The sequence below is a fragment of the Lethenteron reissneri genome, chromosome 12 (assembly GCF_015708825.2).
Source record: "Lethenteron reissneri isolate LAM-NWPU_2019-01 chromosome 12, ASM1570882v1, whole genome shotgun sequence".
NCBI classification, from domain to species: domain Eukaryota; kingdom Metazoa; phylum Chordata; class Hyperoartia; order Petromyzontiformes; family Petromyzontidae; genus Lethenteron; species Lethenteron reissneri.
The window spans coordinates 1367537-1395108 of record NC_083790.1 but is presented as its reverse complement, the minus strand read 5'-3'; the positions used below and the strand labels follow the sequence as shown (position 1 = coordinate 1395108).

The following is a 27572-nucleotide window of genomic DNA, read 5'->3' as shown; positions in this document are numbered from 1 at the left end:
AGTTCAGCATACGCACTGATCGTCAGTGTGTTATGTGCACCTTGAAATAATAACACAGCGTTTTCATTTGGGTATCATTACTCAGCAAAACAATTGGCTTCCCAGTCCCACAAAGAATAAAGTGAAAGGTGTTTTAAGCAGACAAGGACTCACCCACGGAGTCTCATCTGCGAGCGAGATGCATGTGGGTGGCCAGAAGTGACAACGTCGCTCCAAGATAAAGTGGAGAGAGATCAGAGCAAAGGTCACTGCGGTACAGGAGAAGTCGAAAACAGTGCGCAAGCATCAACCACACATTTAAAGCCAGTGGCTCTTAAGGGGCCGACCATAAATGACGTCACGCACCTGTGGGGGGGGGGGGTCAGACATTTGTGACGATGTGTGACGAGGAGGGGGGGTTTGAGAAATGTGACGTCACATCAAAATGCGCAACTTTAAATAAATACAGACAACACGTTCTACTTAATTAAATAGACTTTTTAATAAATGTTTTCTCCTACAATATTAGAGTGCAGCGCCACATTAAATACGCGCTACAATGACAATAGTTTAAAGCGATTTGAAGCATATTTTATTTTCAAAATAAAAATATGATTTGGGGGGGGGGGGGGGCAGAGCTTTGTGGCGTCATATTTTGCGGGGGGGTCTGACTTTTTGTGACGCCGTGTGACGATGGAGGGGGGGGGTCAAAAATCTTCAAAATCGCGTGACGTCATTTATGGACGGCCCCTAACGAGATGCCCTTTCTGAGCACCGAAGGGGTTGGAGACTTGAGTCAAGTTTCAGAACCACCAATTTAAGGGGCACGATTGCCCCGGAATTAAAGTCAACACGGGACATCGTCGTCAACACGGGACGTTGGGCCTACGGTTGCAGGCACATGCCTCCCAACGTTGCTTGGCATCTTTATTGGGATTTCATTTTAAATCGCTCACGGCGCAGATGAATCGAAGCGAGAAAACGCCGCTCCGGTGTCGCACTCCCGTGTCTCGTCGGCACGCGCCACGCTTGTTCAGCTAAAACGCTGCTGGGTTGGCAGATGTTATGGTGCGGGATCGCCTGTGGTGAAGGAAAGGGCCTCTGGACAGTGCCCCCTGCCACCCTAACCCCCGAACGCGTCTGTCTGGGCAGGGCTCGTAAAATTAAACTGGGATGAAGATAGCGGCCAATGGGGAGGAGAGTTGGTGGGCAGTGAGAGCGAGAGGGAGCGCGGGGAGGCGGCATTGGAATGAAACTGGGTCTTAGAAATCCGCGGTAGCCGAGATACACTCACAACACGGCGCACGATGAGACATTGTCACGATTATATGGTGTGCCCGTGTATCAGATTCGTTTTATACAGCGCCAATCTTGTTAGGAATCATCAGTAGCGCATAGGCGTCTCTGCCGACCGCTCTCGTGTCTGTACGGCGGTGGCTTTAATTGAATGGACAAATGCCTCCCTGATCACTGGTGGGGACATTTTTAGTGATTCCTAAGAGCAACAATGAACCAATTGTATCTTCTGCATGCTCATCCCCACGTCGTTGTAGGTCGTGGGGGTTATTTGACCATACTTCACCACGAAAACCGATTGCAAACACCATCTCTCTAAACGTCTCATTTTCCTCCGTCTGATGAGTTTTGTCATTTTGTTTTCTAAAATGTTCGAATAATTTTAATTCCAACACGATTGGTCCACAAAACGTATCGTTAGAGGTGGCGATGGCTTGGGGAACCATTCACGCAGCAGTGGATTGGCCATGGCTGAAGATGGAATATGATGATGATGAACCCAGTGAACTTAAGAGCCATCCAGTGCGCACTGGGAACTTCCACGGATTTCTCTCGAATGGGAGTGTGCGCCTCCTCTACGCAGCTCTCATCCCAATCTCTGGCCTCGCACTCAGCTCCTGGATCCTGAGACCCAAGCAAGGTAGGCGACGGAGACCTGGTGGGAGAGATCTGCGCAGCTCTTTACCTAACTACTTAACTAACTAACCAATAATCACCAACAGCAGCCATGGTCAAGCCACTGCTGGATGAAGGCAATCCCCAAGCCCCCGTCACCTCTAACGATCCTAACACTAACGACCCCGTAACTATCCCGCACCCTTTATTCTCGCTTAACTTCGGTGCAATGTACAATAGGCTACTGTTAAACGGGCGGGAGTGGTGGCGCAATGGTTAGCGCACCGCGGTTACAAATCCGTCGCTTATCTGAGTCGGCGCTCGCTGTCATTGCCCGCCACACAAGTCGTTCTGGTTGTATGATGAGCCTTGGTTTTTGCGCGAATGCAACAAAGAGTAACATGTGCACGGTTACCGTTATGCATCTCGCGTGTGCTGACACATGCGGAATTGATCGGTGGCGCCGGTGGTTAGCGCACTGCGGTCACGATCCCGGCGGCGGACTGAATCGTTGACGGGTGATATCTGAAACGGTCCTGGGCCTCCCCACGTGGTGAAGTATGGTCAAGCAACTCGACAAACCAGCACGGCATGAGGCGGGGGGCGGGGGGGGGGTTGGGGTGGCTTCATCCAGCAGTGGATTGAGAATGGACTGTGAATGATGACTGTCGTGGACGCGCGCGGCGTCAGCGTCACGCTCCTCATGACTCGTGCCGTCATCCTGGGGGGCCTTAGAGAGTAAATTCAACAATGGGGGGGGGGGGCAGCTCTCCGTATTGTTCTAACTACGAACATAGAATGGACGATCTCTGTTACTGCCGTACGTGCGCCCTCTCGCCCTTCCACGATGTCTCGAGACGCGTCGCATCAGTCACCAACTGCTCGCCAGACGTCGGCTCAAGTGCCCGTAGGGGCGCATCGCGATCATCTGAATTCCGTCGCCGTCTTACGATTCAAGTCGGAATGAGAGCTCACGAGAATGTCGTGACTTATCCGTCTCGCAAGCCGGAACATCGCAGCCAAAACGCACGGCGATGCCAACGAGGACTCCATCCCAGCCGGGTGTTAACCAGGGCGGGTGTTGACCAGGGCGGGTGTTAACCAGGGCGGGTGTTAACCAGGGCGGGCGTTGACCAGGGCGGGTGTTAATCAGGCTGGGTGCTAACCAGACCGGGTGTTAATCAGACCAGGTGTTAATCAGACCGGGTGTTAACCAGGGCGGGCGTTGACCAGGGCGGGTGTTGACCAGGGCGGGTGCCTTCGGGGAGAGAGCTCTGGCGCAAAAGTAAACGCGGTTGCATTCCGGTCAATCTCAAGCCACGATTTGACGCAGGCCTCCCCCCCCCCAAGTCATACTAATATTAATAATATTATTCGTAGTAATAATCCATATTTGTAAGGCGCATTTCATCCGTAGATCCCAAAGCGCACCGCGTATGGAATGCAGGAAACAGAGCCTTGCAGGGTAAAGGACCAGAACTTGAGACTCAAGGCCAGTTTATATCGGGTCGTAGGATGACAAATATTTGTTTTTGCTATACTTCACCACGCTGGTCAGTACCGCCGGTAGCTACAAAGTACATTTAATTATTTAACAATGATTGTGTTTGCGAGCGCCTCTCCCATCGTCCATCCATCCCTCCCTCCTCCTCCCCCCCGTGGTTCTAGTCGAATCGCTGCAGCTGCGTGCGCAATGCGTGAGGAATGCTTGAAGGGATCTGATGTCGTCTCGCACCCACCCACCCATATCCTCCTCATCTGCCACGACAACTCAAAACAAGACCCCCCCCCCAATCCTGCTGGGGTGGAGCGGTGGCGCAGTGGTGAGCGCACTGCGCTCCGAACCCCTGAGCGCGTGTTCCTGCGTGTTCACCGTGCGTGCACCTAGCCTGGCACAAATGGCCGTGGTGATTGCATCGCCGCTTCGTGGCCAACGGCGATTGTTGTTGTTATGCCCGTGTATGCGTTACTGCGTTTGTGTGTACGCACGTGTAAATTACTGTGTGTGCATGTGTTATTGTGTATACGTCTGTGTGTTGCTATGTCTTATTGTGTGTGCGTCTGTGTGTTAATGTGTATACTGTACCTCTCTGTGGGGGGCGGTAGTGTAGCGGTTAGCGTGCTGCGCTATGAACCCGGCGACCCAGGTTCAATTCCCGCTCACGGCCAACACCAGTGACGATTATCTGAACCGGTCGTGGGCCTCCCCAAGGTCGACTCAGCCTCAAATGAGTACCTGGTGCGATGTGTAAACATCGCCACTGGGGGAGACAAAGGCGGCCGGGCGTGGTGCTGGCCACCCACCCCCTCGTGTGCCGTGCCGGCCTTCATATATGCTAGTCGCTAACAGCACTTGCCCCAACAGTCTGTGAAGGCTACACGAGGGGGGTGGATCTTTGTAAATGTTTTATGGGGAGGGGTCGCCATTTCCTGCTTCCACCGCTTGGCAGAGGGAGCGAGGCGGAATGAGCTGAGGATGGAATGAGACGCAATGAGGAATGAGATGGAGACGGGATGTGATAGAATGAGCTTGGAGATTGACTGGCCCCGAGAGAGATGGAATGAGCTGAAGAAGGAACGAAACGGAATTAGCTGAAAGTGGAATCAGATGGAATGAGACCGGAATGAGTTAAGAGATTAAATGAGCTGGCGATGGAATGATATGGAATGAGACGGAATGAGCGAGCCAATGAACTGGAAGGGCTTCACTGTACGGGAACAATAGCCCGTTTGTGTATTCCTGCGCGCGTGAAATATCACGGAATTCTTCACAGTTCTGTTGACTCATCAGCAGCAAGGGGCATCATCATAATTAGTGTCACTATTCAGCATTCACCAACATCACCACTCATACTTGTAGATTGTTATTAATCGCGTCATTTTCCATCATCATCATGAGCTGTAATCCATCCGTCAACATCTCATCGAGCACCATCATCAGTTATTATCGATATGACTCATCTGCCCCATCAGTCAGATCATTAGTAACGATTGGCCCTGGGATGGATCGCGCATTCTCCAACTCTGATGAACCGCAGTTTGCCTCTGGATTCTATATTTACGTTCTATGAAGAAGCGCCATTGACCGAAACATCGTTTATTACATGGTATTTCTTGATTGACGAATTGTGAGGTTGGGTAAACATTGGTTGACGTTGAGCCAGCGTTGGTTGACGTTGGACAAACATCCTCAACCAACGTTGGCCCAAGGTTTGCATGTTCGTGACATTGTAGCATTTGTCTCTATGGAACTCTCAACGTCATCGTCATCTGTTTTCTATCTTCCCGTTTCCTGCCACTTTTAAATTCGACCGTGTTGCATGAACACGATCGAGTGAGCGGCAACTGAAACGCGTTAGTTGTGATTTTAGTTTTTTCTATCAAAACATCCTCCCCTCTAAACAAATAAAACCCCACGTTCGATGTATTATCCTGTGATGATGAGTGGCAACGCTTTGCTTGCAAAAGCAATTTCATCGGACGAATGTGTGTTTTATTAGGGCCGTTGCTCCGCAACGCCACGATAAGTAAGTAAAGGCAAAGGCGCAACCCTGCAATGTCCTGAGCACGCCTCTGCTGGCGGAAGGTCCTCCACTAGTGGGAGCTCAAGGGAGAGATGCACTCTAGATGGGTATTTGGTCTACTCTTCCACGCCAGCCTGACGTATAAAACTCTTTTTTTAAACGAATTTTATTTTACCAGGTAAGGCCCACTAACCTGTGTAGCTCCATTCTATGTTCGTAGTGATAGCCCAGGCAAGTGGCTCATCACGTGGGCATTTCTAGCAGCCAAATACTCTAAACGCGTGGTGATGTTGATTCTAAATGTGGTGGGAAAAACCGGAGGACCCCGACAAAAATCCACGCGACCACGGGGAGAGAGACACGCACATTCCAAATATACAGCAGCAGGCGTCAGGGTCGGGATCGAGCCCACGACCTCCTGTATACCAGGCGAGGGGGTTAACATCTCACCACCGCGGTTCTCCAAGAGGCCGGAGTACCCACACTTTACCCCACCACACTTCTTTACTCCACCACACGCGACCGGGAGGGGGGGGGGGTGATATCGACCAACCCACAGCGAAGCCCATTGTTACCGCGGCAAGCTGTCAGCTTGTGCAGATGCGGTGCGGGTGTGTGGGGCGGATTTAAAGAACTCGCTCCGTTGTTGACACCGCCACGCCGGGAGATCGAAAGTAACGGGAAACTCAAGGGTTTGCCAATCCTTGTGACCGAGGCGGCGTCCGCTCGCCTTTAAAGAATCGACTCGGGAGGATTCGACCGTCGATTACTCGAGGGTGCGTGGGCCGACTCCGTGAGTCATCATCATCACCATCACCACACACAGAGCCCTTTTGGCAGCTGTGGAAAGGAGGCCCCGCCCGCGTGGGTGCGGGCTGGAGGGAGATGTTGTAGCCTTATATGGGGTCACTGCTGGGACGCCTGGGAGCTCAGCCCAAGCGCAAAGACAAAGATCCCCCGTATAAGCTGTAGCAGACTGTTGGGGCAAGTTCCGTCTGCGAGTGGCACCTGTGAAGGCCGACATGGCACACGAAGGGGATGGGGTGGCCGGCAAACCACGCCCGGCCGCCTTTGTCTCCCCAGTTTACACACCCCTCCCAGGTACTCATTTGAGGCTGAGTCAACCTAGGGGAGGATAGGGGCGATTACCCCCCACCCCACCTCTTCTTAAGACCACAGTAAAAAATAATATCTCATGAATATTTACCAACAAAAACACATTGAATGTTTATATTCTTCGAATGTAGGGCCCTATTTGAATGTTTGAGATGTTTTTGCCTGCCTCTCTCTCCCCCTGGGGAAGTTTCTAGATCCGTCTCTGGGGTAGTTTGACCATACTTCACCGCGCTGATCACTGCGGGCTGCTGAAGGAGGGGCGCTTCCAGGATCGCTTCAGATGTCACTCGTCAGTGGCATTGGCCTTGGCCAGGAATAGAACTCAGGCGGCTGGGTTCATGGCGCAGTACGCCAACTGCTTGCACCATTGCTCTCATCTACAAAGACAAAGATCCCCCTTATAGCCTTGAGCAGACTGTTGGAGCAAGGGCTGTTAGCGAGTAGCACCTACGAAGAAATGGGTGGGTGGCCAGAACCACACCTGGCCGCCTTTGTCTCCCCAGTAGCGATGTTTATGCACAAGCTACTCATTTGAGGCTGAGTCGACCTAGCGGAGGCCCAGGACCGGTTCAGATAATCGTCACCGATGGTGGGCCGTGAGCAGGAGTCGAACTCGGGTCGCCAGGAGGAGCAAGCGGGCCCGTGGGGACGACCATTCTTGGCTTGCCTCACGGTCTCAAAGCTGCGTGCGGAGTGCACCCGATCTGGGCATGTCGAATGGGTCACCACCATTTAGTTCAGTTTATTTTGAATTACCCTGTGAGCCAAGAAGCTCTTAAATCGGGTTTCATCAACAACTCATCAGCAGATATCATTGCTCGATCCCTTCCCACTAATAATTATCATAACCCACTGAATATGTATCTACACTGGCAATCTCACGGTTCAATAAAGGACATTGAGGGAGTAGGTGGCTCTGTGGCAACCATCAACCCCTTCCCTTGGACCTGAGTTTTCCCGCAGACGTCGAGTCGGGCACGGACGCGTGGCCACACAGACGCTCGACGCCCTTCTCCCCCCTCGCCCCCCCAGAGCCATGGTGTACCACGCGGAGTTCGAGGTGGCGGGCCGCCAGCCCGGCCTGCAGGTGTGGCGCGTGGAGAAGCTGGACCTGGTGGCCGTGCCCACGGAGCTCTACGGCAGCTTCTACACGGGCGACGCCTACGTGCTGCTCTTCTCCGTGCGCAACCGCGCCGGCAACATGCAGTACGACCTGCACTTCTGGCTCGGTGAGTGCATCGGCGTTGTCGGAAACATCGGTAGCATCATGGCCATCATCATTACCGCCATCATCATCACCGCCATCATCATCGCTATCATAATCATCACAGCTATCATTATCGTCATCGCCGCCATCATCGTCAGATAGTTTAGTTTTGAATTAACGACGTCCACCTCGTCCAGACGACGCTGCTAGCCGCGTTTAAGGTGACGCGAAACCACGTGGCAACTGGAGCCACCGCGGGAAGGAGAAACCCAGAGATACAGAGACTCAGAGAAACTCAGAGATACAGAGAGACCCATAGAGATGCGTTAAAGACAAGCCACAGTAGTGCAACTGTAGCCATACAAACAAACTACAGACTGCACAGTAAACCCACTGTGGTCTGCACTACTTCAACAGAGGAGTAGGAACAGCAAAACCACGCGAACTCTCTCTCCCTCAGCCCTCTCGTCGTGGCCTGCAGACCTCGACATTGGCATCGGGTCCCTGAACACATGACTGCTGCCATCGTGCGCAAGCATAGAATAGAGTAATGCAGTGTTCTTCGCTAATTTTCATAAGGGGGGCCGCTTTCGCCAATAAGACATCATCAGTGTGAGGGCCGCCACTCGTATTTGAAACCATTGGGTCTGACAGCAGCACAATGATGGGGGAGTTGTCACGCGTTGTGTAGTGTCCGGGGCCGCACGGCAGAGGCCACGCTATAGGCCTCCAGGGGCCGCCAGTGGCCCACGTGCCTTGGAATGAAGAGCACCGGCTTCGTTAGACATTGCACATCAACATTCAAACATATAATCAGCTTCATCTAACAGACCTCCCACCATCACACACCATAGCTCTCCTCACCCATCTCCTCTCCACCCCGCCACGCCACGGGGCCTCACGACACACCGCTGGCTGATCTCTCGCAGCGCCCCGCCTGCCACTCTGCCCAGCCGGGCGCCAAACCCCGCGCGCGTGCCGACGCCTCGTTCGTCCTCCTCCTCCGCTCCGACAGGCAACGAGTGCTCGCAGGACGAGAGCGGAGCGGCCGCTATCTTCACGGTGCAGATGGACGACCACCTTGGGGGGCAGCCCGTGCAGCACCGCGAGGTGCAGGGCTACGAGTCCACCGCCTTCAGCGGCTACTTCAAGAACGGCATCAAGTACAAGGTGACGCCGAATAGAAACTGCGCAGACGACTGTTTGTTTTATTTTTTTATTTATCACGTGACCTTTTTTTAAGTGAAGGCTGTCTCTGGTGTAGGACAATCAGTTTCGAAGACGATGGAAAATATTGTCAGAGATGTTTTGTTTGCACGTTCACCACAAGTACTCTGTGTGTCGTTAAGGCAAGACTTGATTTCTTGCAAATTGGTTTCGATTTGGTGTTTGAGCATCTTCACACCGCCTGTTTTATTGCCAGAGAGGGTAAAAGTATTTTTGTTGTCGTAATTCCCGGCGAAATGTCGCGGTGCTCGAATTGTAAATGCTGTTGTGATGACTCTGCAGCACACAAGCGGTGTGTGTGCCGAACTAGTGACACATTGGCATGTTTCGTTTACGCGACAAACCTTACCAATTGGCTGTGTTGGGTGGTGGTGGGCTAACAACACATTGATATTTACGTGATCTAACCCCAAAAAAACTCTATTATGGGGAAAATTGGTCGCAAAAGCCGACTACGTGTTAAACAATGTTTTTATACTAACAGATCAGGCTCACTGAGTTTCATAGCTCTTTTTCAGAAGAGATCTGGCCACCAATCGAAAGCTCAACGAAGTGGCTTATCATCATGTGGAAATGTATAGCAGCCAAATACTCTAAACGCATGTTTATTCTAAATGTGGAGTGAAAACCCAGAATGGCACACGAGGACCCGGAGAAAAACCCATGCGACCACGGGGAGAGAAACACGCAAACTCCAAATATACAAGCGTCGGGGTCAGGATCTAACCCACGACCTCCTGTATGCCAGGCGAGGCAGTTAACATCTCGCCACCGTGGCGAACATATGTTCCTGGGTCACCTGGTGGACCACAGAGATGCACGTGACCTGTCGCCACCACCACCACCACAGCCATAGGCAGCCGCAGAGACCCAGCCCTGGGTGTCCGCTCACAGCACTTGCCCTGCCCGGCGACGTAGGCCGCACGGGGTGGGAAGGGATCTTTACCCTTTGCTGTTTTGATCTTTGCCGTGCAGCCGGGCGGCGTGGCCTCGGGCTTCCGCCACGTGGTGCCCAACCTGGTGGACGTGAAGCGGCTGCTGCACGTGAAGGGGCGGCGCACGGTGCGCGCCACCGAGGTGCCGCTCTCCTGGGAAAGCTTCAACCAGGGGGACTGCTTCATCGTCGACCTGGGGGCGGTGAGGATGGACACGCACAAAGACAAAGATCCCTCGTATAGCCTTAGCAGACTGTTGGGGTAAGTGCCATTATCGAGCACTTATGAAGTCCGGCACAGCACACATGGGGGGGGGGGGGGTCGCCAGCACCACGCCCGGCCGCCTTTGTCTCCCCAGTGGCGATGTTTACACACCGCGCCAGGTACTCATTTGAGGCCGAGTCGACCTAGGGGAGGCCGAGGACCTGTTCAGATAATCGTCACTGATGTTGGCCGTGAGCGGGAATCGAACTCATGATTGCTGGGTTCGTAGTGCAGCGTAGCGCTAACCGCTACGCCACCGCTCCCCACAAAGCGCAGCACCTATATGCGACCAACAGGCTGGCACGTGACCCACAGACCTACAGAGGGTTCAACCGGGGCAACTGCTTCAAAGTTGACCTGTGCGCGGTGAGGATAAGCGGACACCAACACACACACATGCATAAGGTGTCTCAAAGAGGGAATGTTAATTTTTATAACTTTGTAAAACACGTAGGTGCAGGTTTAGAGAAAATTGTATTGTACAGTGACTGGGAGAGTGTCCCCGATCGCGTCGCTAGATGGCAGCGTGTCATGTGACTAAGTCATTGGTTCCCAATTTTATCTCGACTGTGCTATCAGTGTCATGCCACCGAGATGGAGCGCACGTTTGAAACCATTGCGCTGACGCAGAAAACGACCCGCGAAAGTGGCTATCGCAGAGCCACCTCTTAGCGTGGGGAGGTTTTCATCCACCGGTGGATAAACGGCGGCTGCCTGCGATGACGGTGACTAACATTGAAAGTGCGTGCAAGAGACAGACGGGCGAGTGGGCTTGGATGACGTGACGATGGGAGGCCCCGGGGGGGTTCTATTGGCTCGAGCAGACCACCAACCGCTACCCACGGCGCGCACCTGGGCACGTTCACTCTTCCTCTAGACACGCGAGCGCCCGCGTGCCGTTTGCCCCACTTCCCCGACTTGCGGGCAAACGGCATCGCCGGGACGAGAAGCGGAGACCACGGCGGGCTTGGCTCGCTTCAACTCCCGCAGATGGCCAAACCAGAAGGCCAGGCTTTGAACATCCCCCGAAAGCGAAACCTTTACGTGGTCCCGCCGCTCAGATGTTCCCCGAATTGTGCCGTTGGCACGACGCAATGTTTAGCGCATCGCGGTCGAAACCGTGTTAAGTGTTCACATTTGTATGAAATGTTCACATTTGTGTGAAATGTTCACATCGTGTTAAATGTTCACGGTTAAATGTTCATGTTTAACACGATTGTCTTTTTTTGCGACCTCGGCATTTCCACGCCGGTGTGCTGACCACGACACCAACGGCAGCCTCCCTCACCTTCACCGTCAGCAATGTTTTTAATTGCGTGCAGTCATTCGGCGACCCGGGGTTGAGACCATCGGCACGTTGCACTCTATGAGACATCTCCTTTACCAGTGGCAAAATATAGTAATAGGTTTTTACCCTATCAACTGGTACAAAAACTGACACCTTTATACAAGGCATCATGTTTGCAATAACCACAACACAAGCAGTCAAGCAGTCACGTTGCACTCGTGAACTCGCTTTTTAAATCACAGGTGGCGGCTGAAACCCGCATTGGAACCCAGGATCCGGCTCGGCACGCCGACCTCCGCGCCAGCCCGGCCGACCACCACGGACGTGTGCGCGGCGATCGTGACGGTGCGACTCCTTCACCTCCGTTCTGCCCCCTCCTCGCTCTACCCCCGTAGAACATCTACCAGTGGTGCGGCTCGAAGAGCAATCGCTTCGAGTGGCTGAAGGCCACCCAAGTGGCCAAGGGGATCCGAGACAACGAGCGGTGCGGGCGAGCGAGAGTCGACGTCCTGGAGGAGGGGATGCAGCCCGACGGCCTGGTGGAGGCGAGGAGAATGCACGCACGCACACGCACTCACGCGCATGTACGCACGCACACGCACTCACGCACACGCACGCATGCACACACACGCACTCACGCACACTCACTCACACGCTCGCGCACTCACTCACGTGCACACGCGCAAACACATACGCACGTTGCTCGTCCCCTCGTCATCTGTTGACTGTCACGTGTCACGAGAGTCAACGTTAACGAACGTCGCCAATAGCTCGTCACACACCGCCTGTCAGCCGCCACCCGTTGGCCAATAACCGTCACCAGTTTTCACCCATCACCTCTCACTCGTCACCCGTCACCCACCGTCGATTAAACATCACTTGCCCATGACGTGTCTTTCACAACTCAGCATCTGTCACTCACCATCCATTACCTGTCACCCATTACTCATCATCCATCACGTGTCACACATCACTCATCACTTGCTGTTGTTGTCACTGCCGTTGTTGTTGTTGTTCTCGTGACGTTCAGGCTTTGGGATCCATGCCGAGTTTGCCGGAGGGAGAGGCCGATGACGTCAAGGCCGATGCCTCCAACAGGAAAATCGCCAAACTCTACAAGGTGAGAAGCCACGCGACTGTCTGTCCGTCCGTAACATGGGATAACAATTATCCAATCTAAATAACATTTCAACGTAGAGTTTTGTTGTTAGCATGGACTTACCCTCGTCAGAACTGGTCACATTGGTAAGAGCGTGTCTTAAAACATGGCGAAAAAAAAATCAACGGGACATGGATAAGTCTTTTGACCGGCATCCAATCTAAATAACATTTCAACGTAGAGTTTTGTTGTTAGCATGGACTTACCCTCGTCAGAACTGGTCACATTGGTAAGAGCGTGTCTTAAAACATGGCGATAAAAAAATCAACGGGACACGGATAAGTCTTTTGACCGGCATCCAATCTAAATAACATTTCAACGTAGAGTTTTGTTGTTAGCATGGACTTACCCTCGTCAGAACTGGTCACATTGGTAAGAGCGTGTCTTAAAACATGGCGATAAAAAAATCAACGGTACACGGATAAGTCTTTTGACCGGCATCCCGACACGTGCTTGTGACTAGACGCTAGATGAACATCGTCCGTACGAAATTTTATATTTTTATTTTATTTCGCATCTTAGTCAAAGTACAATTTCCCCTCACCTTACTCGTCCTCACCGTCCGTCCCGACCACGCTCCGTCTCCTCCCCTCCCCCCCAGGTGTCAAACGCCTCTGGCACCATGGAGGTGATAATGGTGGCGGCTGACAACCCGTTCCGCCAAGACATGTTGCTGTCGGGAGACTGCTTCCTGCTGGACCACGGGCCCGCGGGGAAGATCTTCGTGTGGAAGGGTCAGCGTTGGGTTTAATCGCCTCGGGGAGAAAGTTATTAATCTATTACTTACTGGGATATATCAATCAGAAACGTGGACATGTCTTTCCTGTTCAATTGCAAGCCCCAGCAGATTCCCCTTCTCTGCTTAAGACCGCCTTCCTCGTTATATTTATAAAATAAATATTCCGCAATGCTTCTGTGCGGCGTCTTGTTAGGTGGAAGAATTTTTGCATGAACATTGTACCAACTTCGGCTTCACGGTTTGTGGCGTGTTGTTGCTGCTGCTGATGATGCTGCTGATGATGATGCTGCTGCTATTGATGAGAATATTGATGCTGCTGCTGCTATTGATGATAATATTGATGCAGTTGCTGCAGATTAAAATGCTACTAATGCAGCTGCTGCTGTTGATGATAATATTCTGCTGATGACGACGTTGATGACGACGATGATGATGACGTTGCTACCTTAGGTCGCGGCGCCGACATCGCGGAGAGGAAGGCCGCGTTGAAACTGGCCGAGGACTTCATCGTCCGCATGGGCTACCCGAAGAACACCCAGGTGAGCACACCTGCACGAGCCCAGGTCAGGTGACCCCGCACAACCCCCAGGTCAACTACCACAACACATCCTCATCTAGCCGTGGTCGATCCACTGCTGGACGAAGGCCTCCACAGGCCGCAGCCGCCGCCTCTCACGGTGATTCTGCGGTGTGCCGAGCAGTCTGGCACCCCGCGCACGAGCCGGTTCCGTCGATTCCATCTCTGCGGCAGACGTCCTCTACCGGAAACGCGTCGCGCTCCTTGGCTGCCCACGCCGTTGTTGGGATTTGCCATAGAGCCACCGTCCCGACCAGCCATGGCACGTCCTGCCCAAGCCAACTCACTTTTCTTGAACAGTGTATTTTTAGTTGGGTACGTTCTCGTAACGCGCGTGTTCCTCTTGCGGCCCCTCAATGTACTTTTCAGTTTTCGTTCCACGTTTTCGCGGCAAAACCCCATGGAACAACAACAAAAAGAGAGCTAGATTATTTTTTATTCCGCAATTACCAAAAAAATAAATCCACGTTCACCGCTGGGCGCCGGCCGCCTCTGAAACAACGGCCACTTCTCATCCTCCTCCTCGTGCTGCACCTGCCTCTAACCGCGCTCCGCCGCCCCACGCCAGGTGTCGGTGCTGCCCGAGGGAGGGGAGACGCCGCTCTTCAAGCAGTTCTTCAAAGGCTGGCGCGACCGCGAGCAGACCGACGGCCTGGGGCCCCGTTACACCGTGGGCAGCGTCGCCCGCATCCAGCAAATCCCGTTCGACGCCTCCACCCTGCACTCCAACCCAGCCATGGCCGCCCAGCACGGCATGGTGGACGACGGCAAGGGAGACGTGCAGGTGAGCAGGGGGGTGGCGGGGGGAGAGGGGTGTAGAGGGGCGTGATGGGACATGACAGAGGTCGCTGTTGACCTCGCTCTCGCGATCGCCACCAAACGCTGCCTCGCTCAGTCGGTCACCAAGGCACCCACTCGTTCGTCCGCCCAAGAGCCCACTCGCTCGCCCACTCGCCCACCCACCCTACCCAACAATAGCCCACTCACGGGGAGGGTGTGATGGGAGGGCTTCATTTGATTAGTGGGTGGGGCGACCTGCGTAGTGGGCGGAGCTACCAGAGCAGAGGGTGGGGTTACCAGAGCAGGGGGCGGGCCCTGTGAGCAGGAGGAGCTGCCAAGTGGAGGTCGAGCGAGGAGGAGGTGGCTCACAGTGCGGGCGGTGGTAGCGACTGAGTGGGCGTGGCCGTGTGAAAGTGGGCGGGGCTGGCTGACGTGCCGCGCGTCGCGCCGCAGGTGTGGCGCATCGAGGGCTCGGACAAGGCTTCCGTGGACCCGAGCACCTACGGGGAGTTCTACGGCGGAGACTGCTACATCATCCTCTACACCTACAGGACGGGACAGATCATCTACACCTGGTGTGGACCGCCCCCTCCGTACCCACTCCTGCCCGAGCATTCTAACCGTCCCGTGTGTTTTCGGATTGTATGGCGTGTGACCAGCCCATGCTCGCCAGGGCGGTGAAATGCGGTCAGACTACTCCTACTACCTGCACAGCGTGGGGGGAAGGCCTCCATCCAGCAGTGGAGTGATGAAGGGCTTTGAATTGCTATTGCAGGCAGGGTCATACCTCGACACGCGACGAGGTGGCAGCCTCGGCCTTCCTGTCGGCCGAGTTGGACACCTCCCTGGGTGGAACACCTGTGCAGGTGAGCTACTCCACACCTCATCGACCTCATCCAGCTCCTCATTCACCACCTTGTCCACCACAAGCTGTCAACCTCCTCACACTTCCGCCTCATCCTCCCTATCTTGTCCACCTCTTCATCCACCTCCTCATCCACCGCACCTAGTTACCCTCACCCACCACCTGGTCTGCTTTTTCCCATCACATATGTGATGAAGAAATTAACAAGCTAATTATTTTTGAGATTCGTTTGCGTAATGAGATGATGTCACATGTGATAATGTCATTTCTTCGATAACTAATTCATTAATTTTATACAATAATGCATTTAAGGCCGAGTGGCCTGGACTCAGGGCCTGCCTCACCTTGCCCGGGTACCCATGCCTTCCTGGGCAAGCGAATCTAGGCAAAATCGGGGTAGGCCCGGATCACCGCCCATGTAATTTAAGATAATGATTCTTTTCACTGAAATTCGTCCAACCCCTGGACCAATTGTCAATAGGCAAAGTATCAAATGGCAACTCAAATTTGGAATAAGATTCAGTTCGTGTTGGGTCACCTCTGCGAGAGTTACCATGGCCCCAAGTTACAGACAGAAAGCTAATGCTGTAACGCTTCAGCTTTAGTTGGAACGCGTTAAGAACAGACCTTAGTTGGCGAGCCGCGGGCGTTTGTTCAAGTGTGGGAAGGAAACTGGAACCCCCTCCTGGGGAATGAACATACTTCCTCTTCTCTTCGTGCACTTATTTAATTTCAAAGCTCAAAGGAGCGTGGGATGGCCCTCAAATCCACCGACAGCCCTGAACCAGCAGAGGAAACTCCACATTCCCATGGCAATTACAAAAACAATGGCAACAACAGCGAGGACGCTTCGCCGACGAGAGCAGATTGACTCCCAGCCGTTCCCGTCTGCTCCCGAACGCGGAACCCAGTGGATGGGTACGTTGTGGGTGGTAGGGCTTCAAACTATGCGAGTTGAGAATCAAGGTTGCAGTTGTTTGTGGCGGTGATGCAGCGGCCTCCGGTAGCGGGAGGGAGGGCGACGTGGAGACCTACAAATGAAGAGCGTGGCGTGTGACCATCGTCTTCTGATTGCGATTTTTTTTCTTTATCCATCGATTGCTATTCCAGTTGTGCCACTCTGGAGAGTTTTCCGCTTGCAGCGAGCAGTGCACCGAGTCTCGGGGCACGCTGTTTGTTGCCGGTCGCTGGGCGTTTTTGGCCCATTACTCGGCAACCGCGATCGCAGAACAAAAAATTTCGGAGGGACAGGGGCCCTAAAATGAGCCCCCAGGGACAGCCCGGGCGGCAAGGGACAGCCAGGATACGAGCCTACGGCGCGCCACCGGGGCGGTGTGTTCACGATGCACCAGACTCGTCAGAGTGCGCTGATAGCCGACGTTCAGGCTGATTACTCGCCGTCGCCAGTTGCCGAGGATGCCCAGGGACCTCTGCCTCGATCGCGTGGCTCTGCGCTCACCGCACCCCCCCCCCCCCCCGCTCCACCCCCCACCCCAGGTGCGTGTTGTGCAGGGCAAGGAGCCGGCGCACCTCATGAGCATCTTCGGCGACAAGCCGCTGGTGGTGTACCGGGGCGGCACGTCGCGCGACGGCGGCCAGAGCCAGCCGGCCGACGTGCGCCTCTTCCAAGTGCGGCGCAACGCCGCCCGCCGGACGCGCGCCATCGAGGTGAGTGGGTGGGGCTACCCGATGAGTGCAGTTTGAGGGCCGGTTCAGATATCACTCGCCACTGCTGTTAGCCGTGGCCGGGAATCAAACTCTGATGAATGAGCTCCATCTTCCATATTGGCGAGATGTTAACGACCTCGCCTGGTATGCAGGAGGTTTTTCAATGAACTAATTGTAAAAAAAAGTGCTCGCCCACACACTCGCTCATTTACGTGTGTGTATGCATGCGTGTCCGCCAGATGGAGGCCAGCGCGTCGCGCCTCAACTCGAACGACGCGTTCGTGCTCGTGGGCCCCGGCGTGGCCTACACGTGGGTGGGCCGCGGGGCGGTGGAGGCCGAGCGCCAGGGGGCGGCGAGCGTCGCCGCGCTGCTCGGGGTGCAGCCCACCGAGGTGAACGAGGACTCGGAGCCAGGTGACGATCGCTCTCTCTCCACGCGAGGCCGCCCCCCGGGGACTCTTCTCTCCCTCCGCTGGTGTTTTGGCCAAGTGGGAGATTTCCCTTCATTCGTTGCGATCAGCTTCGTATTTTAGCCACACCGTTTGAGACCCATTCAGGGCAGTGAAAAAGGCGCCCGTTGCTGTAATGGGATGATGTCACAACGCGAGGTGGCACTGTGCAAATAGAGCAGGTCACGGCCTACACGCTCCAGGCTTTTGGCAGTGGCAGTGTCAAAGGAGTTGTGTAGTGTCGACTTGAGGGTCATGGAGACAGCGTTTGGTGTGCTTTGTTGTTTTGTTTAGTATTGTTTATAAATGCCTACCGTTGGTAGATAAGACAGTTGCCTCACTTTCATGGGAAGGCCAATAACATGATGAGGTTTTTCTTAATCAGAACTCCGCATTGTCAGAGGTCACTCACAACAACCCCACCTAGTAGAAATGTCATTGGTTGCACCACGTGCGTGTGTGCGTGTGTGCTCCGTGCGTGTGTGCTCCGTGCGTGTGTGCTCCGTGTGTGTGTGCTCCGTGCGTGTGTGAGAGTAGATGAGTTCTGGTCGCTGCTGGGAGGCAAGGTTTCGTACCAAACCTCATCGCGACTCCGCAACAAGACGGAGACCCACCCCCCACGCCTCTTCGCCTGCTCCAACAAGTCCGGCAGATTCACGGTGAACATCATCAGCACTACCACTCCTCAAAGACAAAAGTCCCCCGTCTAGCCTTAACAGACTGTTGGGGCAAGTGCTATTAGCGAACACCTATGAAGACCGGCACGGCACACAAGGGGGTGGGTGGCCAGCATCACACCTGGCCGCCTTTGTCTCTCCAGCGATGATGTTTACACACCGCACCAGCTACTCATTTGAGGCTGAGTCGACCTAGGGAGAGGCCCAGGACCGGTTAAGATAATTGTCACCGGTGTTGGCCGTGAGCAGGAATCGAACATGGGTCGCCGGATTCGTAGCACGGCGTGCTAACCGCTGCACCACCGCTCCTCCCACACACACACTTACACACACGTATACACACACGTACACACACGTACACACACTCACACACACACGTACACACACTCACACACACATGTACACACACACATACACAACAACAACCGCCATTCGCCACTAAGTGGCGGTGACGTCACCACGACGCTTGTGCCAGGCCACGTACACACACACTCACTCACACACACATATACACACACTCACACACACAACAACAACCGCCATTCGCCACTAAATGGCGGTGACGTCACCACGACGCTTGTGCCAGGCCATGTGCACCTTGAGGCCACGTGAAGTGTCGAACGCCCGCTGGCAGGAGGTCACGGGGCAGATCCAGTTGCCACGGGTCGACTGACCGAGATGACACGTACACACACGTCCACACACACATGTACACACACACTCACTCACCTTGCCCCCAGGTGAGGCAGCCAGGCTGTGCGTGTGCCTCCTGCCCTTGCAGGTGGAGGAGGTGCCCTGGAGAAATCACGCAGGAGGATTTGGCCACGGACGACGTGATGCTCATCGACGCCTGGGACCAGGTGAGACAAGGCCTGCCCGTCTCGCCTTCATGCGGTGCCCTCGGAGAGCGGTAGTGAGGGGGTGGTGAGCGGGTGGTGAGGGTGTGGTGAGGGGGTGGTGAGGTGGGTGGGACCCCAGCGTGCGCTGCGCTGTGTTGTGTGTTGTTGTCGGTTGTGCAATGCGGTGTGAGGTATATTTTACTGCGGCGTGTAATGCGTTGCGGTGTGCGTTGTGTTGTCGTGGTGTGTGGCGGTATGTGTGTGATGTGGTGGCGTGTGTGCTGCGGTGTGCATTGGTGTGTCTGTGTGTAGTGTGATGTTGTTGGTTGTGGACCAGGGTGTCTGTTATGTGATTGTGTGTCTTATGTGCATATAACATCATATGGAGCGGGCTGGGTAGCGTCTTATGCGCTGTCGTGTATCCCGTGATTGTGTGTGCTATGTTGTTGTTGTGTTGGGCGGTGGTGTTATTATGCAGGGGGGAGTATGTGATCCTACCGTGTACCCGTGCCTGTGTGGGATTTGTATCGCCTCTCACCTCGTTCTGCTCCCCAGATCTTCGTCTGGATCGGCAGCGATGCAAACGACGTCGAGAAGAAGGAATCCCTGCAGTCAGGTGTGTTCATGCACAAAGGCAGAGATCCCCCGTGCAGCCTTCAGCTGACTCTGGGTGCTGTTAGCGAGTAGCAGCACCGATACAGGCCGGCGCGGCACACGAGGGGGTGGGTGGCCAGCACCACGCTGGTCGCCTTTACCCAGCGGTGATGTTTACACGTCGTACCAGGTACTCATTTGAGGCTGAGTCGACCTAGGCGAGGCCCAGTACCACACGCACACACACGCACACACACACACGCGCGTGGCACAATCATGATATTTGCTTACCCAGAAAGGCACCGAGTCTCAAGTCTCCCTGTGGAGAGTCGCCGTTACATTGCCACGTTTGGAGAATGCCGTGGCTGTAATTGACGATGCGTAACGCACCCACGTGGGTGTTCACGGTCGTGCCGTACCGCCAGTCGTACCGCGTCGATTGGCACGGCATTCCTGCGCGAACCAGGCGCCTCCGTTTCGATTGCGTCAAATCGTTTCGGTCAGAAGCGGCTACAAACTGACGCGGGACACCACTCCACCTCATTTTGGCGAACTTTCCGAAAAATCACGGCGGTGGTTTTCCGCCCCCCCCCCCCCCCCAACCCGCACCGCGACCGTGAATTTGACTCGACAGAAACTAGAGCGGCAAAACCGCGGCCACGGTTGTTTTTGCCGACACGGCAAAACATTTTTTTATTATAAAATATTATTTTTGAAATCCCCCAAAACACAAAACTAACGCCGCCACCCGCGTGACCCCCCCCCCCCCCGCGTCTCCCCGACCCGGCAGCGGAGCGCTACCTGGAGACGGACCCATCGGGCCGCAGCAAGCGCACCCCCGTGGTGGTGGTGAAGCAGGGGCACGAGCCCGCCACCTTCACCGGCTGGTTCCTCGCCTGGGACTCCGACTACTGGCAGCAGGACCCCTTCGAGAGGGCCAAGGCCGAGCTGGAGGCCGGAAACCCCATGTGACCGGAGCGTAGGCGCTGCCAGCAGCAGCACTAGCAGCACCAGCGGAAGCAGCAACAGCAGAAGAAGCAGCAGCAGCACCAGCAGACACAGCACGAGCAGAAGCAGCACAACAAGCAGCAGCACCAGCGGTAGAAGTACCGCAGCAGCAGGAACTTTTAGTTATAATAGCCATAGCAGCAATGAAGATGCGGTAGATAAATTGTAGCGCCAGCAGTAGCGCCACGATCACCAGCAGCATGAGTACTGCCAACAGTGTCACCTGCATCAGCGCCTTCAACGGTAGCAGCTGCATGGTCGTTGTCATCAACATCTTCAACATCACCAGCATCATCAGCAGCATCTTCAACATCACCAGCATCATCAGCAGCATCTTCAACATAAACATAATCATCATCATCATCAGCAGCATCAGCAACACAAGAAATATAAACATCGCTATCATCAGCTACCCACTTTGCCATATATTTGCAGCCTCGTTCCATTTTAAATATTCACTTTTCCGATGATCATAGCAATAATCTTGATCATATTGACGACAACGACGACGATGATGAAAGTATTAATGTTGGTTTTGTTTTGAGTGTCGTGATGGCTTCTCAGATCGACCGACCTGCGGACGCGAGCCGTGAGCTGTGAGCCATGGGCCGTGAGCCACGGGCCGTGAGCCACTGGCCGTGAGCCGTGAGCCACTGTGAGCCACTGGCCGTGAGCCGTGAGCCACTGTGAGCCACTGGCCGTGAGCCGTGAGCCGTGAGCCACGGGCTGTGCGTGTGTTCAACGCCGTCGTGGAGGGGCGATGCGCGACGAGCGCCTCATTTTGGCCGCAGTGAAACGCACGGGCGGAGCGACACCTCGGGGGTCCGAGCCGCGAGTCGACGGAAAATCCGACCGCCAGCTGATCGGTACTTTTTTGCCGTAAATAAATGGCCCAATTGGCCGGGTGGGGGTTTCCACCAATTTCGGGTGCGAGAATCTTCCCGTCAACGCGGGGGGGGGGGGGCATACGAAGTGCGTTCCGTGCGGTGGGATTCGCTGTGTATGGCGCTCATCAGCAACAGCAGCAGCGCTCCGCCCTACAGCCCGGTCGCCACCCAGCCGGTGACTCCCTTCCACTCGATGTCACCAGGGTAAAGGCGCAGCGCTGCAAGTGCTCGCTCACGCCACCGCTGGTGGAAATGCCTCCACTAGAGGAAGCTCTCAAATGTCCCTCTCCAGACGATATTTGGCATACTCTTCCACGGCGGCGAGACGTCTTGGAAGAGGTGCGAGTCACCCACACTTGAGCCCCCGCCGCGCGCTCGGCCTGCCGAACTCCGTGCGTCTTTGGTTCCGTGCGAGGTTTTTGTTGTCGTTCGACCGCTCGTTTTGTACGGCCCCTGTCACCCCCCTGCACCGTGGAATTAAACTCACTCCGCGAAGATCAACGCTGGGCATCTCGGGATCGAGTTTGTATTGTTCTTATCGTTGTTGTTGTTGTTGTGGACCGGTTCAGAAATCACACGAGCTAGATACGCGGACAGACTATTGGGCTTAGAAGAGTCTCTGCTCGTCTATGGATCGTGTAAGTGCACGTCAGTTTATGAATCTCTATGTTAATCTATGGACCATGTAAGTGCTTGCAGGTCTATGGGTGTATACGTCAGTCTATGGATCATGTACGTGTATGGGAGTCTATGGGTCTCGGTGTAAGTCGATGGTAAAACTAAATTGCTGCTTGTTTGCCAGAGCTCGATTCTGCAACATCTCATGGGAAGTAATCATCAGCGTCATTGTGCGGAACACAAGCATCAGTATAATCATCATGCTGCCTACGTCCCGTGGCCTGCACATACCTGATGGTACATCACCACTCCATCAGCCACGCAGTCTCGTCGGTGGCTTCGTGTAGTCACTAGTCAGCATTGGTGTAGTACATCAGCAGAGGCAGGCTTCTCACAACCAATGCTGCCAAACTTCGAGGACCCCTCTAGGGACGTTTGGCCGAGATAAGGGAGGAACGATGTGAGCCCTGGCTGGGGTTTGAACTCATGTTTGTAGCGCGGTGTGCTCACCGCTGCGACATTTACACACTGACACATTCGCATCGACCTCTACACCCAAAGACGAAGATCCCCCATGTAGCCTTTACCAGACTGCACACACACTCACCACACACACTCACCACACACATTCACACTCACCACACACATTCACACTCACCACACACATTCACACTCACCACACACATTCACACTCACCACACACACTCACCACACTCACCACACACACTCACCACACTCACCACACACACACACACCACACACACTCACCACACACACTCACCACACACACACACACCACACACACTCACCACACACACTCACCACACTCACCACACACACTCACCACACACACTCACCACACACACACTCACCACACACACTCACCACACTCACCACACACACTCACCACACACACTCACCACACACACACTCACCACACACACTCCCACACACACACTCACCACACACTCACCACACACACTCACCACACACACACTCACCACACTCACACTCACCACACACACACTCACCCCACTCACCACACACACACTCACCACACTCACACTCACCACACACACACTCACCACACACACTCACCACACACTCACCACACACACACTCACCACACTCACCACACACACACTCACCACACTCACACTCACCACACACACACTCACCACACACACTCACCACACACATTCACACTCACCACACACTCACCACACACACTCACCACACTCACCACACACACACTCACCACACACACACCACACACACACTCACCACACTAACCACACACACACACTCACCACACACACTCACCACACACACACTCACTCACCACACACACTCACCACACACACTCACCACACACACACTCACTCACCACACACACTCACCACACACACTCACCACACACATTCACACTCACCACACACTCACCACACACACTCACCACACTCACCACACACACACTCACCACACACACACCACACACACACTCACCACACTAACCACACACACACACTCACCACACACACTCACCACACACACACTCTCACCACACACATTCACCACACACACTCACCACACACACTCACCACACACACTCACCACACACACACACTCACCACACACACTCACCACACACACTCACCACACACACTCACCACACACACTCACCACACACACTCACCACACACACTCACCACACACACTCACCACACACACTCACCACACACACCACACACATTCACCACACACACTCACCACACACACTCACCACACACACTCACCACACACACTCACCACACACACACTCTCACCACACACACTCTCACCACACACATTCACACTCACCACACACTCACCACACACACTCACACTCACCACACACTCACCACACACTCACCACACACTCACCACACACACACTCTCACCACACACACTCACCACACACATTCACACTCACCACACACTCACCACACACACTCACCACACACACACTCTCACCACACACATTCACACTCACCACACACTCACCACACACACACTCTCACCACACACATTCACACTCACCACACACTCACCACACACACTCACCACACACACACTCTCACCACACACATTCACACTCACCACACACACTCACCACACACACTCACCACACACATTCACACTCACCACACACACTCACCACACACACACTCACCACACACTCACCACACACACTCACCACACACACTCACCACACACACACTCTCACCACACACACTCACCACACACTCACCACACACATTCACACTCACCACACACTCACCACACACACTCACCACACACACTCACCACACACACACCACACACACACTCACCACACACACTCACACTCACCACACACTCACCACACACACTCACCACACACACACTCTCACCACACACATTCACACTCACCACACACTCACCACACACACACACTCACCACACACACTCACCACACACACTCACCACACACACACTCTCACCACACACATTCACACTCACCACACACTCACCACACACACTCACCACACACACTCACCACACACACTCACCACACACACTCACACTCACCACACACTCACCACACACACACTCTCACCACACACACTCACCACACACACACTCTCACCACACACATTCACACTCACCACACACACACTCACCACACACACTCACCACACACACACACTCACCACACACACTCACCACACACACACTCACCACACACACTCACCACACACACACACACTCACCACACACACTCACCACACACACTCACACTCACCACACACACTCACCACACACACACACTCACCACACACACTCACCACACACACACTCACCACACACACTCACCACACACACACACTCACCACACACACTCACCACACACACACTCACCACACACACTCACCACACACACACACTCACCACACACACTCACCACACACACACTCACCACACACACTCACACTCACCACACACTCACCACACACACTCACCACACACACACTCTCACCACACACATTCACACTCACCACACACTCACCACACACACTCACCACACTCACCACACACACACTCACCACACACACACCACACACACACTCACCACACTAACCACACACACACACTCACCACACATAACACACTCTCACCAGACACACACATTCACCACACACACACTCCCACACACACACTCTCACCACACACACACTCTCACCACACACACACACACTCACCACACACACACTCACCACACATAACACACTCTCACCAGACACACACATTCACCACACACACACTCCCACACACACACTCTCACCACACACACACTCTCACCACACACACACTCACCACACATAACACACTTTCACCAGACACACACACTCACCACACACACACTCACCACACACACACTCACCACACACACACGCCACACACACTCACCACACACACTCTCACCACTCACACACACTCACCACACACTCACCACACACACACTCACCACACACACACTCACCACACACTCACCACACACACACTCACCACACACACGCCACACACACACACCACACACACACTCACCACACTCACCACACACACACACTCACCACACATAACACACTCTCACCAGACACACACATTCACCACACACACACTCCCACACACACACTCTCACCACACACACACTCTCACCACACACACACACTCACCACACACACACTCACCACACATAACACACTCTCACCAGACACACACATTCACCACACACACACTCCCACACACACACTCTCACCACACACACACTCTCACCACACACACACTCACCACACATAACACACTTTCACCAGACACACACACTCACCACACACACACTCACCACACACACACTCACCACACACACACGCCACACACACTCACCACACACACTCTCACCACTCACACACACTCACCACACACTCACCACACACACACTCACCACACACACACTCACCACACACTCACCACACACACACTCACCACACACACGCCACACACACACACCACACACACACTCACCACACACACACTCACCACACACACACACACTCTACAGACACACACTCACCACACACTCACCACACACACACTCACCACACACACACTCACCACACACACACACTCACCACACACACACACACTCACCACACACACACACTCACCACACACACACACTCTACAGACACACACACACCACACACACACACTCTCACCAGACACACTCACCACACACACTCACCACACACACACTCACCACACACACACTCACCACACACACACACACTCACCACACACACACACTCTACAGACACACACACACCACACACACACACTCTCACCAGACACACTCACCACACACACTCACCACACACACACTCACCACACACACACTCACCACACACACACACACTCACCACACACACACACTCTACAGACACACACACACCACACACACACACACTCTCACCAGACACACTCACCACACACACTCACCACACACACACTCACCACACACACACTCACCACACACACACACTCACCACACACACACACTCTACAGACACACACACACCACACACACACACTCTACAGACACACACTCAACACACACTCACCACACACACACTCACCACACACACACTCACCACACACACACTCACCACACACACACACACTCACCACACACACACACTCACCACACACACACACTCTACAGACACACACACACCACACACACACACTCTCACCAGACACACTCACCACACACAATCACCACACACACACTCACCACACACACACTCACCACACACACACACACTCACCACACACACACACTCTACAGACACACACACACCACACACACACACTCTCACCAGACACACTCACCACACGCACTCACCACACACACACACCACACGCATGCTCACTCACCACACACACACACTCACCACACACACACACTCTACAGACACACACACACCACACACACACACTCTACAGACACACACTCAACACACACTCACCACACACACACTCACCACACACACACTCACCACACACACACTCACCACACACACACACTCACCACACACACACTCACCACACACACACACTCACCACACACACACTCTACAGACACACACACACCACACACACACACTCTCACCAGACACACTCAC

The 27572-nt window shown here is 54.2% G+C and overlaps 1 protein-coding gene across 2 annotated transcripts; it reads left to right on the top strand.

Moving 5' to 3' along the window:
• Window positions 1–1777: 1777 nt before the first annotated feature.
• On the top strand, window positions 1778–22194 carry LOC133341725 (gelsolin-like). 2 transcript variants are annotated; one of them, XM_061550377.1, is made up of 18 exons: window positions 1778–1915; window positions 7563–7759; window positions 8753–8907; window positions 9940–10101; window positions 11847–11996; window positions 12482–12571; window positions 13212–13344; window positions 13800–13888; window positions 14495–14710; window positions 15160–15281; window positions 15482–15572; window positions 17069–17239; window positions 17479–17653; window positions 18226–18347; window positions 19015–19019; window positions 19153–19225; window positions 19760–19820; window positions 20589–22194. In XM_061550377.1, exons 2-18 carry the CDS (start codon window positions 7567–7569, stop codon window positions 20768–20770), a joined length of 2190 nt encoding a protein of 729 aa, XP_061406361.1. In that variant the 5' UTR covers window positions 1778–1915; window positions 7563–7566; the 3' UTR covers window positions 20771–22194. The 2 variants fall into 2 exon arrangements, with proteins under 2 accessions (XP_061406361.1, XP_061406360.1); XM_061550376.1 differs by lacking the exon at window positions 19015–19019 and having other exon boundaries at window positions 19147–19225.
• The last annotated feature ends 5378 nt before the right edge of the window (window positions 22195–27572 follow it).

Coding starts and splice junctions, on each gene's coding strand:
- LOC133341725 (XM_061550376.1), top strand. CDS start 7,567: ATGGTGTACCACGCGGAGTTCGAGGTGGCGGGCCGCCAGCCCGGCCTG. Junction 17,240..17,478: donor GCCGGACGCGCGCCATCGAG/GTGAGTGGGTGG, acceptor CGTGTCCGCCAG/ATGGAGGCCAGCGCGTCGCG. Junction 19,821..20,588: donor GAAGGAATCCCTGCAGTCAG/GTGTGTTCATGC, acceptor CCGACCCGGCAG/CGGAGCGCTACCTGGAGACG.